Genomic DNA, 16,639 nt, shown 5'->3' on the forward strand with positions numbered 1-16,639 from the left:
CAGCTGAAGTGAGTGCCATATTGTTTTTAAAACTTTCGTGAAGATTCATCAAACAGTGCCAAAGATACAGGCAAGAAAAAACACTTTTTTAATAGAAAATGGGTCATAACTACAACTAGCTAATGGTGACCGCTACTAGGTAATATAAATATATATATATATATATATATATATATATATATATATATATATATATATATATATAATAATAATAATTTTTTTTCACAAAAAAAAAAAACATTACCGGCAGGTACGTTATAGTTAGGAAATAGAATTTTAAAAAACATAGCAATTCAATTACAAAAAACAAAGGTTACATGGATGTTACAGTTAGGTTCTGAATTTATTCACACAAAAACATACAAATTCAATAGTTATACCGATGGTCATCTCAAGTAAATATAACTTACACTCTAAGGTAACTATAACTAGCACCCCTGCCATGCACAATTATATCTTCAATAATTGGACTGGTAATGTTACACTGATGATTTTAATGGTTATAATTGATGTCACGAGTGCTGTCATATCTGGGGTAATTAGCAGTGCAGGCAAGGGCACGAGTTATAGTTACCTTAGGGTGCGAGTTATAAATACTTGAGCCCACCCTATCCCCTTCATCTCCTAAATTGTAAGACAGAACACAAAACATGTTGCAATTTGTCACAAATTTAGATATTGAAGCAGAAAAGGCCACTTAACAGAAACTGTGAGTACTCTAACTTCACAAGCTGGCACATGTCAATCCAGTATTCTGCCAGCCTCTGTATCTGTAACACACCTTGCAAACTAGATGAAGAAATAGTTTTCTTCTCTTGACAGGATTTGCCAATGATGGTTGGCAACAGTAACTAGTTCATGTGTGTTTTAAGAAACTGCCCATAGAACATGTGCATCCCATATTTTCTGAGTTATGTCACTAGAACGTGACAAATATTGCGTGTCAATTTTAAAACACACCACAGATGACACTCATGGCTGAAGTCAAGTCCCAAGATGGCTGCCAACACCTTCCTTGTTGAACTGTTGGCATCCATTCAGATCTCAGCACAAGATTGGGAGGGTTCGAGGAGCCCTTGTGCCCCTACATATACAATTTATTTTTTCTTTAACTTCTCAAAATCATTTAAATGGATTCAAGCCAAAACATATGAAAGTCACTTTCTGACCCAAGAACTAGCTTTCTGCCAAATTTGCTGTAAATCGTTCTAGAGGTTCTGGCGCTATTCCTGTTCAGAATTCCTATAGAAAAATGCATAGGGAAATAGAGTTTTGGGATCCCGCCTTTTTCTCGGCCCTCACTTGACAGATCACCCCGAAACTTTCCAACAGCAGCTTAAATGAGTGTTGTATTTTTGTTTAAATTTCGTGAATAGTCATCAAACAGTGCCAAAGATATAGGCAAGAAAAAAAATCTTTTTCTATAGGAACTTTTTCCTAACTATAACTACCTAATGGTGACCGCCACTACATAATATAAGATGAGATATATATATATATATATATATATATATATATATATATATTATTATTATTTTTTTTTTTCACTGAAAAAACCCAAAGGTTACAGGGACGTTATAGTTAGGAAATGGAATTAAAAAAACGATATAGAAATTCACTTAAAAAAACAAAGGTTACAGAGATGTGTTAGTTAGGTTCCGAATTTACTTGCACAAAACCATTCAAATTTAGCAGTTACAGATATGATCATCTCAAGTAACTATAACTCATGCCCTAAGGTAACTAGAACTCACGCCCCTGCCACATGGAGTTGTATCTTCAATATTTTGACTGGTAATGTTACATTGATAATTTTGATGATGTTATAAATGATGTCAGGAGTGCTGTAATATCTGGAGTAATTAGCAGTGCATGGGTTATAGTTAACTTTGGGTGTGAGTTATACTTGCTTGAGATGACCATATACCCTTCATCTCATAAGTTGTAAGACAGAAAACAAACCTTGCTGCAATTTATCACTTATTTACCTATAGAAACAGAAAAGGTCATACAAACACACATATCAGGAACTGTGAGCACTCTAACTGGCCAAGTTGGCATGCACATGTCAAACCAATATTCTGCCAGCCTCTGTATCTGTAACACACCCTTCAAACCAGACGTAGACACAGTTTTCCTTTCATGACAGGATTTGCCATTGATGGTTGGTTAACAAAAGTAACTAATTTGTTGTTGCCTATTGGTCATGTATAGCCCATATTTTCTGAGTTTTGTCACTAGAAGATGACAAATACTACGTGTCAACTCTAAAACACACCACAGATGACACTCATGGCACACATAATTGTGTTAAGAAAGGGATAATATACACCAGGGTTCTCCAACCTTTTCTGTACTAAGATCTACTTCTGTTAAAAGAAAGTCATCCTGCCCTACTGATATTATTAGTGTTATAATAGTGACCGAATCAAACATGATATTATTAGTAGCCATCCCATGTAAGATTGTCCGCAGTGATCACCTCAGTGCAGCAAGCAGGGCTGTCAGCAGACATGTAAACAAGGCTTTACCAATTGGAACTGACTCTATGTGGATTATACATAACACCCATAGCTGCATTGCCTCTGGCACCAAACTAATTAGTAACATCTCTGCAATACCACAAGATTTATTGCTCAAATATCTGATATACATTTATTTTGGAAATTCAGACATTTTTCTTCAAATTGATGCTTATAAGTTCTGAAAATACACACATTTCTATCTTGAATACACGCTTTTCAGGTTTGTCATACATATCTTAATTCAGCAAAGCAAATGTTTTGAATTTAATGAGCTAAGCTGCACATAAGGTAGCTACTTACAGGTAGCTGGAGAGCTGCCAGTAGTGCTTTCAATTTACCATTGAGGCAATCCAAGATAAAAGGTTAGACAGCATGCAGTCATCATCTAATGCACAAAAGAGCAAGATGCAGTTCAAACAATAAAAGAAGCATGTTTTCAGCACTAAAAAGCTTGAGCTGAATATCGTCTACCAACTGAACAAAACGTAACACTTTCTTCTTTCAGTGTAGGCTTTCTGACTATACACAATAAGGCACAGGTCCCTCTTGATTTTTCTTTCTTCGTGTTTAGTGTTAATTCGCAGTCATATAGCCATCTTCTATATCCAGAATCAGCCAAACCTCAGCTCAAAACTCCAGCCAACAAGTGTTTCGTCTACCGGATTTTAACCCACAGACTTGATCAGGGCTGTAAACGATATATCAATTACCTTGTGATGTCAACAAGGCATACATAACCATTTAACATGCCAAACTAATCACCCTTATAATAGAAGCAAAATCTGTAATTACAAACATTCACTCGAATATGTGCACTGTCATGCAATGGAAATGTCTGATATATAACCTCTTGTGAACCAAATTCTGACACTTAACACCACTGTGAAAAAAATATAAAATGCCCCAAACTTAAATAAGTAAAAATTACATATTTCATGTAGTTGTTAATATATCATATATATAAAATGAATGTATTAATTCATTCATGCACACATGTGAAAACCATTGGCTTCTCTGAGCCCTTAGTATTAGAGTTATAACACATGTGTTATCCCCATGCCCCTCATGTACCTGAAAACTATGCACCTGTTTGATGTATCATAACGAGAAACACCTGGTTCCTATTTTCAGATCACAAAATGGCTTCTTGCTATTGCCAAATTCAGTAAAAAAACGTAGTGATAAATATCCCAGCATCATACATTCTTTTTGAAACCGAATCATAGAAATTGACCAATAAAAATGTAAAACAACTTACCCTAACTATATTTCAGATGCTTGTTTGGTCCACGTATTAAAAATCTCTTCGATTGCTAATCCAAAAATTAGTGATCCAACAACCCCTCATATTCGGGGAACCTATTTCTGAAAAAGTAATCAAAAAGGCATCTTAATTATCCTCAAAATATTGCAAAGCCCTCAAATGTGCCCACTCCACAATGCCAGTCATCCCCTCAAATGCCTCTAAATTCTATTAATTCTACAGCACCCAAATAAGTTCAATATTATTGTGCGATGCTCTACGACATCCAAATATTTCATCCAACCTCAAATAATATATCTTGTAAGACCCTGGTGCCTAATCGGGCACAGCTTTCTATTAATATTCTTACTAAAACTTCAAAGTACCATTAAACATCTCATTACACCGAATTTCAATAATAAATCTGACAAGTTAACTAAAAATCAACAGAAAGTCCCTGACTTTCTGACTAAGTTGAGCCACATTGCTCTCTTGACAGGAAGTACTTACACTTAATTTAATAATGACTGTCAGTAATGGAGTTATTAGTTGGAAGCCGCACTCAGGCAATAACCACAATCTTTCTCAAGGTGAACCACAAAAGTCACAAAATTACCTTGTGCTTTACCCTCCGGCAAGTTGGCACAAAAGCAGTCAGGTCTAACTTAGAGGTGCTGTGTAAAATATTTATGCAGCACACAAACAGTAATAAAGTGAAAAAACAACACAAGAAAATTCCCACAACAATTTAGAAAAGTAGACTGGCATTAATAAATAAAATGATAGATGAATGACAAAAAATCCAAACAGTAGAACTGGAATTAACAAATTTCAAAGATTTAAGTAGATATAGCACTTAAAAGCACAAAGCGCCGTTCATGATCATCTGGTTGTGCTAGACCAGGGTAAAGTCACAAGTTAAGGCGGACCTCACCGAGTGTATGCCGGATATAGAAATCAGTCAAGCCGAAAGTCTGGCATCAAGAGTTCCGTTTGCAGTGAAGGAGGCCGTGAGGAGCAGGGAGAGCGTCATGAATGGTTGTCACGTAGAGCAGGCCAGGTGTTGTGCATGGCCTTCGCAGACAGTCTTCGCTGTAACATGAAGATCCAGTTGGGTGTCAAAGACAGACATTGCTGGAACTTCATATAATCATCGCCGTGGGCTGTTGTTGCTGTAGCATGAAGTACAGATCTCACATTACCAGTCATCTCTGGCGGGCACTGTAGCATGGAGAGTCAGGCTCATCAGAGGTTCACATTGACGGATGTCCCAATTGGCAAAGTCTTGGCTTGAAAGGGCCCATTTGTGGTCATGAAGAGCTCAAAACCTAAGGATTACTCTTACTATTTCTTTTTCTTTTTTTCAGTTTTAATTCATACATAAATAGAGGGTACATATTAGATGGATTTCAGCCTAGTAACCCAAATGTGCACTTGAGTGCCTAGCAAGATACTTGCACAATGTAAGAATGTTTTTAAAGTGACTGTTGTTCATTAAGAATGGAGCAGCAACCCTTTTTGGAAAAAAAGAGTCTAAAAGACAAAAAAGAGTGAAGTGCACAATTCTTTCTGAATTCATATCTCCGAAAGGATAGAAACCTAACTCTGCAGGTCTGTAGACCAAAGAGCAAAATATACTCCTAGTTGGATTCCAATCACTAAAGATTTGACATACACAGCATGCATTTAAAGCTGTTCCATCATTTCAAAATTATGTTTGCCCCTATCTTATCTTAGGTGCACATATAAAAGGTGATCTTGCTAATGATTGACTTGATATGATTGGTTTTACCAATCCAGTCCCAAAATACCAATTTAAATGTAATATTCTCAGTTGAATTCATTAACTAGGGGCTAGCTAAAAAACAACAAGGCCAATGAATGTTAAGCTATTTTGGATATGTATGAGTGATCCAAGGAAGATACCCGACCAATACACATTTCAGATATTTAAGAGAGCACCAATGAAGAGACCATTTTCATAATCAGCTCATGTTTTCTTTCAGTCTGATATACTTTTCCAGTTTAACAAAGCTCTCTGAGAGTTTGTGTCAGAGGGCCTCATTATGAGTTTGGTGGTCAGACCATGGTGATAGTCTTTTGAATGGCACCAAGCCGATTGTCCCAAGACTACCGGATTCTGAATTCCTCATGGGGCTGGTTTGACTGGGGGTGGGGAGCAGCGGACAGTATAATGGAGCTACTGCCGGCCATGCATCTCTACCTGTTGGCATGGCAGGTGGACTGTGCCCATGCACCACATCATGAACAGGACACAGGGTGCCCCTGAACTCCAACTTTTTTGGGTGGCCAACATTGGTCCAGTCCTCAACATCCATGGGACCGTACCCACTGGGCCCCTCATTTTGGACCCATTACCTGCCTGACAGCCAAGCATTCCATGGCGGTGAGATTTCCATTGCAACCTTGGCAGTCCTGCAGGTCGTAATGTCTATGATGGTCCTAATGCCGGGATCTCCAACATTGGCTGCTGTGGTCAGAACCACCACGGTCCCCGCCGCACTGTCTATGGCGATGCCGGTGGTCTGCTGGTGGCCTTATGGAGGTCCGACCACCAAACTCACAATCCGGTGGTCCAACTGCCAAAATTGTGGCGGTTGGACCGCCACCACTACTATGGCAGTCCACAGACTGCCAAACTCATAATGAGGCACTGAGTGTTTATCTGCAGCAACAAATTCATTGTCACATGATCATAGATTACGTGGATCAGTAAAATATGCATCAAGAGATAAAGGCCCAGATTTAAACTTTTTGACACAAATTATACTTTTTGATGTAAACCTGCGTTAGCGCAGGTTTGTGTCAAAAAGTATAGCGCCGGCTAGCGCCATTCCAGGATGCCAGCCGGGCGCCATATTTAGGGAATGGTGCAATCCAGCACTAAGGCCCGGTTAGCGCCAAAATAAATTATGCTAACTGGATAGGGGAGGTGTAGGGCAAACTGGAAGTTATGCGGGAAAGAATGGCGCTAGTCAAGTAACAGTAAAAAAAATTACTCTAACATGACTAGCATCATTTTTTTGATGCACAACCCCATGGACATGACTCCTGTCTTAGTAAAGATAAGGGACATGTCCCCCAGCCCAATAGCCATGCCCAGTGGACTTATGTCTCCTGGTCATGACCATTGGGCACAGTGCCATATAGGGGGTCCCAAGTTAGGCCCCCTATGGCACTTTGATTTTTTTTTTACAAATACCTACCTGGACTTACCTGGAATGGGTCCCCCATCCTTAGGTGTCCTCCAGGTGTAGGGGGGTGGGGGTGTCCTTGGGTGCAGGGAAGGGCACCTGTGGTCTGTTTCTATGGTCTCTAACCATGGAAAATGGCCCACAGGTCCCCTAACGCCTGCCCTGACCCAGGCGTTAAATAATGGTGCTAAGCAGGCTTAGCATCATTATTTAAGGCCCTCCTCCTCCCATGCAGGAGTTTTGCATGGGAGGATAAATAAGGCACAAGGGCCATAAGGTAACTTTTTGGCCGGGAATGCCTACCTTGCATCTCATTGACGCAAGGTAGTTTTCTGCAGGCAAAAAATGACGTTAACTCCAATATTTTGATGCTAGCAAGGTCACCCGTGGGCTGGACTAATCACATGCTACCCACATTTATCATAAAGGGTGTACACCATCTTGGTGGCAAACCCCTCCCGTTAAAGGTGTGCAAAACCTGGCAGGATCCACAGGGCTATTACATCTTTCTCAAGGCATTCTTCCATGCTCAGACCTTCCTGGTTGGTACTGTCTATGCCCCTGTCCATGCAAATACGGTCCCCTTTATAGGCATAGTGCATATTTTACATCAGAACTCCTGCGATCAGTCTATCCCGGGGCGATTGGAACTTGGTGCTTCATCCTCATATTGAACATATCTGCCCACCCTAAATATCCTGCCTCCTATAGGGTCCTCCTCAGATAACAGATTTCTCATGAGGTGATCCTTAGAGACTGACATACTCCATGACCCAAAACTACATGTCCATGTCATGTGTTCATGGCACCCACACATGGTTAGATGTTTTTCTCCTATTCCAACCCATGTTGGCACACCTGACCTTTGCAGCCATGATCCCCTCTGGAGTATCTGATCATGATGCAATACAGGTTGGGACTCACTTGGGACTAATACAACCCCTCCAACACAGTAGAGGTAACACTCACTTTAAACTTTCAGATGATAAACCATGCCTCCATGACCACCTTCAGATATATCTGTCCCAGAACCATGAGATGGTGTCCTCTCCCGTGGTTCTATGGGCAGCTGGGAAGGTAATGATCAGATGTAACATATTATGGGACATGGTCCACACAACATGGGAGGTCCTCCAAGTGCAATGCACACTGGACCAAGAGGTCCATGTGCTCACAGTCCAATACTCCTCCACACCCTCTTTCCTAACACTGAAAGCCCTCTTGCAGGCTAAATACAACCTCAACTTTCTGTACTCTACTAGAGCACATAAAGCACTTTTCCACCTTAAACAACACCAATATAAATAGTGGAGTTGGCCAGATGCCTTCCAGTCTTACAAGCCAGCTTCCTGCACAATAAAACTGTAAAAACTCTAAACTTCGCACTTGTATAGCACACTACTCACCCATTAGGGTCTCAAGTCGTTGTACGCACACTGCTGTGGAACCCCTCCTGGCTTTTCCCTGTGAGGTGCCCACTCCTGGACAGCCCCAGGGTGAAGCCAGTCATCCAAGCGCTGTGAGGGCTGTTGTGGAGATTAAGCAAACTATTGCCCACAGTTACAGAGTGGGACCCATTAATTAGATTAGGCACCAACGCGAGAAGTAGCTGGTCCAAGGGAATTGAGCCCAGGACCCGCTAAGGCAAGAATTGAACCCTGGTCCCGGGCCAATTCTCTGCAGCAGGGTCTGCCGCTCAAACCATTGCGCCACACTTATCCTCACAATCTTCCACACAGACAGCATGCCAACACACCACTCCCTGGACATCTTGGAGACTTTCCACTCATATTATGTGGCCCTCTACACCTGAGAAACCGTTACTCTTACTACCTAAATAGAGCACTTATTGGCACCACACACTCTAGTCTTGCCTTTCTCCTATACAATGGTCACAATTTGATCTTCCTATCACTGAGAATGAGATCAGGTAAGTTATAGATGGACTACCATACAAAACGTCTCCAGGACCCAATGTGTATCTGCCCAAATTCAATAAGATGCATACAGACATTTTGACCTACTTTACTCTGCCAGGTTTTTTAGAGCCATATTCTTCTTATGAAAGTCAATAGTGTGATAATTACACTCCTTTCCAAACTGGGCAAAGACCCCCTGCATTGCATAAACTATAAGCCTATTTCTATGCTTAACGCTGATTCTAAATCCTTGTTAAAAATACATGTTCCAGGTGTTACAATACGCATGCATATGGCTCAATATCCTAGCATGGGTACAGAATCTATACACTCAGCCGACAGGGAGGGTGCTGTGTAATGGTCCTGTGCCAGCCACCTACAGAGAGTTGTTCCCTCTCTGGCTCTTCGGGATCAGGTTGGATTTGTCTCTCATCACACTTCCATGTCCATGTTTCACCTTTGGTTCCTTTCTCATTTTATCTGGCAAGTGCACAATGACACTAATGAAGAACTGTTGGCTTCCCTTGATGCCGCGAAGGCGTTTATAAGGTGAAGTCGAAATACATGTTCCAGGTGTTACAATACGCATGCATATGGCTCAATATCCTAGCATGGGTACAGAATCTATACACTCAGCCGACAGGGAGGGTGCTGTGTAATGGTCCTGTGCCTCCATCTTTCACTATCCATAGTGATATGTGACAGGAGTTCCCTCTCTCCTCACTGCTGTTTATCATAGCTTTAGAACCTTTGGTGATTGCTCTCCGTAAATCCCACAACATACACTGCATTATGAACCCAATTGGGATACACAAAATATAATTGTATGCAGGCGACATCGTGCTTACCCTCTCTAAGCTGACGTCCTTGCTTCATGCCATGTTTGCGTTGATCTCACAATTCTCTGGCCTTTCCAGCTATAAAGTGAACTGGGACAACTGCACAGCCATGCCTTTCACAGCACACACAACCCCTTCTGTTCTTGGCTCCCCCCTGTTTTCATGGACATCAGATTCACTGAAGTACCTGGGTATCATGATAGCCCCAGGGCTGACTAACATGGTTGAAAACAATCCTGGTCCCTTAAACTCTGGCTTCAAAGCAGACTTTCAAAGGTGGTGGTCTCAGCTTAACCCCACCTTATGGGGTAAGGCCCTGTTACTCAAACTGAATGTCTTACCTAGACTTAACTACCAATTCCTGATGATTCCTCTCCTGATTCCTGAGTCACTAAAAACACCATTAAAACATTTCCCAGGGGAAGGGGGGAGGAGTGCAAGCCCCTAATAAAACCTGCCAAACTGCACACTTCAGTCGTTAGTAGTGGGATGGGTCCTCCTAGCATCACAGACTACTGGTTGTTGTCACAACTCATGCCCCTAAGCTACATCCTCCATACCTCCCTAGTCACTCTGAAGGAAGTCCCCATAGAGGCAGTGCTAGTTGGCTGCCTTGAGAGCCCCAGGATGTTATTCACGGCTGACTCAGACAGTCTCCGCTCCTCTCACACAGTCCTGGACGCTAGGATCTATGCATGGAAGAGAGCTGCAAACTTCTGAAAGCCCACCCTACAATTCACTCTCAAGTGCCTCTATGGTGCAATGTCTGGCTGCTAATGGATGGCAAAGAACCCCTGTGGAACACCGTCAGCTCTAAAAACGTATGCTCCTTATCAGACCTACTCACGGACCAGTCCTACAAATCCTTTGCTGAGGCACGGACCCAATATAGTCTGCCCTTGCACTCTTTTTATAACCATACTGTTGCCTATGCCAAAGGCTGGGTCCACCTTCCCCTCCCCTCCAGTAACGCTGGTTCTGTCCCCTACTGCAGAATACCTGCAGAACTGGGTCACGTACAAAGGAGTGGTGTCAGGCCTATATAAAATTCTGACAGCCCACCAATATTCCACACCAGTAGCCTGGTTCTTGAAGGGTTGATGGGCCATGACATTGTACCTCCAATACACGGATGAGGGCAGGGCAGATTTATTAACTTCTCATGATGGCTTTCTCAGGGAAGTTCGATTAAAGTTCAGTTACTTTAAAATGCTTCATAGATGGCACCGGAAGACTTTCCCACTATGATGCTCCCTACTACTCTCCACAATGACCTGCTGGTGCTGTGGATCCCTGGAGGGACATATTGTTCACCTGTTGTGGGAATTCCCCCCACTGTCTCCACATTGGGCTTCTGTGACAACATGATCAGGAAAACAGTCCCTCTTAGCGGACCCACCACGCCCCAACTGATTCATCTCTATGACACCATACAATGCACTGACATTACCAACCAACAATCCAAAGTTGAATGAGTGATCGTCTGTAGCAACTACCCCTGTCTGTGCGCAGACAAATGAATACATCACACATGGAGCTCTGTTACAGATGAATACTCTTTACTATGTTATTGCACTCTGCATGCATGTTGTCATAACTTTCGTAACCACATCTTAACACCTCCCATCAGATAGATGTCTAGAGTCCAACTAGGACTGCGAGGGTCATAGTTTGCCTGATATCAAAGACACGATGATGAATATCTCTGGAAAAAGGAGCTTCCACATGCCCATTTTTAAAAAACTTTAGAATAAACAAGTGGAAACAATCTCATTTTTAATGGATAAAGATAAATTCAGCAAAAGGACCCATCCGCTCATAGTTCACAATAACCTCTTATAAATTACTTTCTTCACAGAAATACTTAGTGGAAACTTTTAAAGCTTATTATAAAATCAGGCTTTTGAATTTTGATTTTCTCTCTCAAATGGTTGGATAGCCGCCTTTGAAAATTGCAGACAAACAGAAATACTGGCTCACATGCTTTGCACTTGCACAATGCTTAGGAATAAACACAGACTCTTACTTCAAAGCATTTTCAACCACTACTGTATACGTACGTATTTTTCTGTATGAGGGTGGAATTTACACATGTTGTGATGAAGGAACCAATTATATCTTGGTGGTATGTGCACTTCATAGCAATGGGAAGGAGAATACAGACCACCAAGATAAAGGTCCACCCATCCAATTTAGATTTGGGGAGACAATGGGTTACTCACTAAAGAGACTACTCCATCTCCACTGTGATCAACCACCCCCCACGGACCTGTGGAGCAAGGGTCATCAGAGGAAGACCTCTAATTCAGCCCACCTGATTTAGTTGGGTGGAATATGAAGTTAGTTTTCACTTCCCATCACTGCCAGAAAAATCTTTGCTGTAAATGACATTTAAAATCGCTAAATGCTACCCCTCCCCATGGGAGTGTTCATCTAAATTAATTCTTGCATCAAATTAGTTATTGCTTGTTTCTGTTATTAAAAATTATCTGCTGTGTCAAGTTAGGAGTTTATTCTTACATTTTGCACATTGGATTCAGTACGTTATGTAGGATTTAAGGTTGCTTGATTCTCACAAATTTTGTTGTATATAATAATAAACTGGTTTTAATTAACTTAAATAAATAAATACTTATTTAGACTACAACAATCAGTCTGTGACTGCCCACAGTTTGGCAATCAGAGCCTTGGGATGTTTTCTGTTACTCTGTAAAACAAGTAAAGCAATAAATTGGTGAAATGCATGTGATTCAGTATATATCTAATGGGTTTATCTGCATGTAACCATGTGTCAAAAATGAAATGTATGGTGTATGGTGAAAGTCCTTACCCCAATGTACCAAATATCTCAATTATTTATAAGCCTTATCTCTAAAAATGGAACATGTTACTGTACATATATATGAATGCTATTCTAAAAATGAATTTCTTCTTGCAGGCGCGTTTCTCATCCCTTACATAATAATGCTGGTGCTTAGTGGAATGCCTTTATTTTTTCTGGAATCTTCCCTTGGACAATTTGCCAGCATAGGGCCAGTTCTGGTGTGGAGAGCTGTTCCAATCGTCCAAGGCAAGTATACATATTTATTACATTATATATTGCTCTATAGTAACACTGAATTAATGTCATAAGTAACAAGTTTCTTTTCCAGATACATGAAAACTGGTGCCAGCAAGCATTGGCAAAGCAATAGGTCTCTGAGTTCAATGGTCAAACTATTGTATTTTCCAGTGTTTGCTTGCACTGGCATGTGAACACATACATCAATATGCATACTGCAAGATGTATTCGTATGCATGTCTGGCAATCTCAAAATGATGTTCCTATTTAAGAAAACCCATTCCAAGATGGTGGTCATGCGGTATGACTGTGTTGTGATGCATGTAGGAGCATGAGTGATGATGTTTCATATGCATGTGTTGGGATGTGGCTGCTGAATTTACCATTCTTAATGGTAGATGCCCATCTCAGGGCAGTAATTTATATAAAAAAGAATAAAATGTGCTTTAAGGTACATACTAAGAAAGGAGTGGTCTAGTAACAAATTCCAGCTGCAGGGGCAGGGATGCAACAGTAGAGTGGGCAGGGGTGCAGGAATAATAAATACTGCTGAGCGGCAAGAGCAAGAGGGCAAAGTATATAAAAATAAAAACCCAAGTGCACAGTGAGGGGTTGGGGAGGTAGCATATCGAAGCAACCCTAGGATGTATAAACTAATTCTCAGAGGTCACTCATAATGTACTTATAACTTTATAAATCTTTTCATCACTCATAAATATTTTGAGGAAGTGGCTATTTACCCAGCTGCCGGACAAATACTACATAAGGAACATGAGGAGCAGGATGGTTGGGCCCAGAATGACCAAATCAAGGAGGACTATAATCAGTTGGTTCAGACGCATGAAGAGCAGGAGGATGAGGACCAGATTCTGGAAGACTAGGAAGTTAGGAGCATGAGGAGTTTGGTCAGTGGAACCAGGAGACCAGAATAAACAAGGAAGATGAGGAAACCAGGAGAATAAGAGCCAGATGGACCGGCACAGAAGCAAGGAGGATTAGAAGGATCATCAATAAGAAGAGCAGGAACAGAAGAGTGCCATGGAGACAACGACCACAGGACAAAGGCACAGAGTACCATGTGGGGCAGAAAGAGCACAGCCTGGGGACAGCAGGATAAGGGTGAGGAAAATCATGAGGACGAGAACAGCCCATTCCAGGAGGTCTAAGGGATCTGGGCACAGTAGCATTTAGACCACAAAGACAGGAACCAAGGCAAGGAGAATCAGGAGTGGCACATCTAGAAGAACCAGCTCAACAGGGCTAGGTGAAGAATGACTCAGCAGACTAGCAGGATCAGGGTGAGCATCCCTAGAACCAGGTCCAGGAGGCAAAGAAAGGTCTAATACAAGGACAAGCCAGGAGCAGGGCCTGGAATACAGGGGTCAGGAAGGACTAGGACAGGAGCACCAAATTCAAGAAATCAATACTAGGATGACCAGAACTAGACAGACCAGGGCCAAGGTGAAGCCTATGAGGACCAAAATATCCCAGAAAAGAAGGACTTGGAGCAGAACCAGGAGAAGGGCCAACAGTAGAGGCTACAGAAGGAACTGTGGGAGTATGAAGAAAACCGGGAGCAAGACTACACCTCTGTGCTTCTACGTCACATGTATTAGGGTATCCCTTTGATAAATGGTTCTTATTCATGCTTCCTATGCTGTCAACCCCCAGAAAATTCTATATTTTTTAGTTCACATATAGAAATAGTAAGTATTTGCTGAAAAATCAAAGCATGCAAGGGAAATAAAAACCAGCACTGTTACACTCTGACCTCTGAGTAATAGCAGGCACTGTCTGATGCTGGCTCAATATTCTGAGTGTGGATCAGAGGGCACAGGATTGAAACTTGGCAGTGGGATCCAAAGGTGAATGGGTGAAAAGGAGTGTGGTCTGTGAAGAATAACAGAAAGGGATTGACAAATTCAAGTGACTGAAGTCAGTAAAAATGGTTAATAACTAACAAAGGGTGTCAACAGACTATGGCAAATAGCAATGCAGAGCTTAGGAACCTTTTAAGGCTCAAATGAGCAGAAAAGGGGGTGATGGCTAATAGCAATGCAGAGCTAAGGAACATTTTAGGGCTCAAATGAGCAGAAAAGGGGGTGATGGAGGGTCCAGATAGATTGTCTTAGATTACCTAAAGCAGGATTCTTAGTAACAAAGGGCTCTGATTGCCAACAAGTATTTGGAAATACAGCAAAGGGGCAATGAGTGCCAAGACTTCTACAATAGTCTATGTGACTCACAGGCCTTTGATTTGACATTTCATGTGCATGTATGCTCCGTGGATATGTATCAAGTGTGTAGTTATAATACTCTGTGTGTATGAAACTCTGTGAATGGACCATTTGCATACATTTTACATGGCGTGGTGGAGAGTAGATCAACCTTCCCTACACAGTGGAAGTGTATTGGCTGAATCCCTGTGGCTGGACGGTGGAGATCCAGATATTGAAGTGAGGGAGAATGGATAAAAGGCTGCCCACAGAAATTCTGTGAGGACCTAGTTAGCAAAGGGCTGCAGATTAATTCTTCATAAATGACAAAATAGGGTTGATGGTAGGAGAGAGGGATAGGTAAGAGGTTTCTCTTGTTAAAAGTGACAAAATGTCCAAGCCAGGTTGCCCTTTTGTTTGTGCGTGATGTCAGGTCAGGAAGGCTGAAGACAGCCAGGTGCTGAGATTTCACAGTTGATTGTGTCCTTGTTTTGTATCCTACTGCTTGGTACCATCAGATTTCTACTACTGTGAGACCCTTTGCCTAGTCTGAGCTACAGCAGGAAAATGATATTAGAAAGAGAATCACCTTACATCATTTATGAAACCTCAACAGTGGATCCACATACCCTGTCTGAAAAATTAGTATAAAAGTGGAACTGTGAAATGATCAATCAGAAGGTCACAAGAATGGTGGTAACTAAGGCCCTCATTACAATCCTGGTGGTCGGTGATAAAGGGGCGGTAACACCACCAACAGGCCGGCGGTAACGAAAATGGAATCATGACCACGGTGGAAACCACCAACACAAACAGCCACTTTAATACACCGACTGCCACGGCGGTAGCAACAAACACCGCAGCGGTAACCGCCAACAGCCAGGCAGAAGACAGTGTACCTCCCACAGCATTACAACACGCCAATCCACCACCTTTTCCAGGGCGGTACCAATGCCATCAAAAGCATGATGGAAACAGAAAACTGAAGGGAAACGAATCACCTCTCGACACTCAAGGAAGAAGCACAACGCCACGGAGCCCGAGCTGCACTCTTTTCCAATGCTGGTGTACCTTCTCATATACCAGGGACACGAACGCCGGCGAAGGTGACCCCGGTGAGTACTGCACCTAGCACACAAGGGAGAGGGGGAGGAAAAAGAGAGTGACACACGCAACACCCCCACCCCCATAAACAACACCATACACACAAACGGATGCAATAACATTACATATACACCCCGTAACCCTCAGGAATAACGTAAGTATAAAAGGAATGGAGTAAAATGAGTGTAATAGTACAGTTTTAGATATATACATGAGTAAACAATAAACAGTATGTACAATATATACAAAAGGAGGGACAATGCCCACTCCAAAATGTCTGTGGCCCACTGTGCCATAACACATAGGCCAAGGCCACACTTGACTCCTGCCTCAAAACGGAGAGAACACTGAAGGGGCATTAGGTAAAAAACACACAGGCACCTCAGGGAGACGGGGAATAGGGGGGCACCCCAGCCAGGAGATGGTACAACACCACTGGCCTGGACGGGGCTCCATGCCCACTGCTTGGTCCTGGGGAGTTCAAGGCCACAGTCTCTCAAGTGGGTGACTTGCCCCT

General features: G+C 42.1%; 1 protein-coding gene across 1 annotated transcript in view; it reads left to right on the forward strand.

The window, feature by feature from the left end:
- Positions 1 to 16,639, forward strand: part of LOC138259657 (sodium- and chloride-dependent neutral and basic amino acid transporter B(0+)-like) — a 558,437-nt gene that overhangs the window by 77,616 nt on the left and 464,182 nt on the right. The window contains 1 exon segment of the mRNA XM_069207527.1: positions 12,680 to 12,804. Coding sequence (XP_069063628.1) covers positions 12,680 to 12,804 — 125 coding nt within the window.

This window comes from Pleurodeles waltl, chromosome 2_1 (genome assembly GCF_031143425.1).
Source record: "Pleurodeles waltl isolate 20211129_DDA chromosome 2_1, aPleWal1.hap1.20221129, whole genome shotgun sequence".
Taxonomy (NCBI): domain Eukaryota; kingdom Metazoa; phylum Chordata; class Amphibia; order Caudata; family Salamandridae; genus Pleurodeles; species Pleurodeles waltl.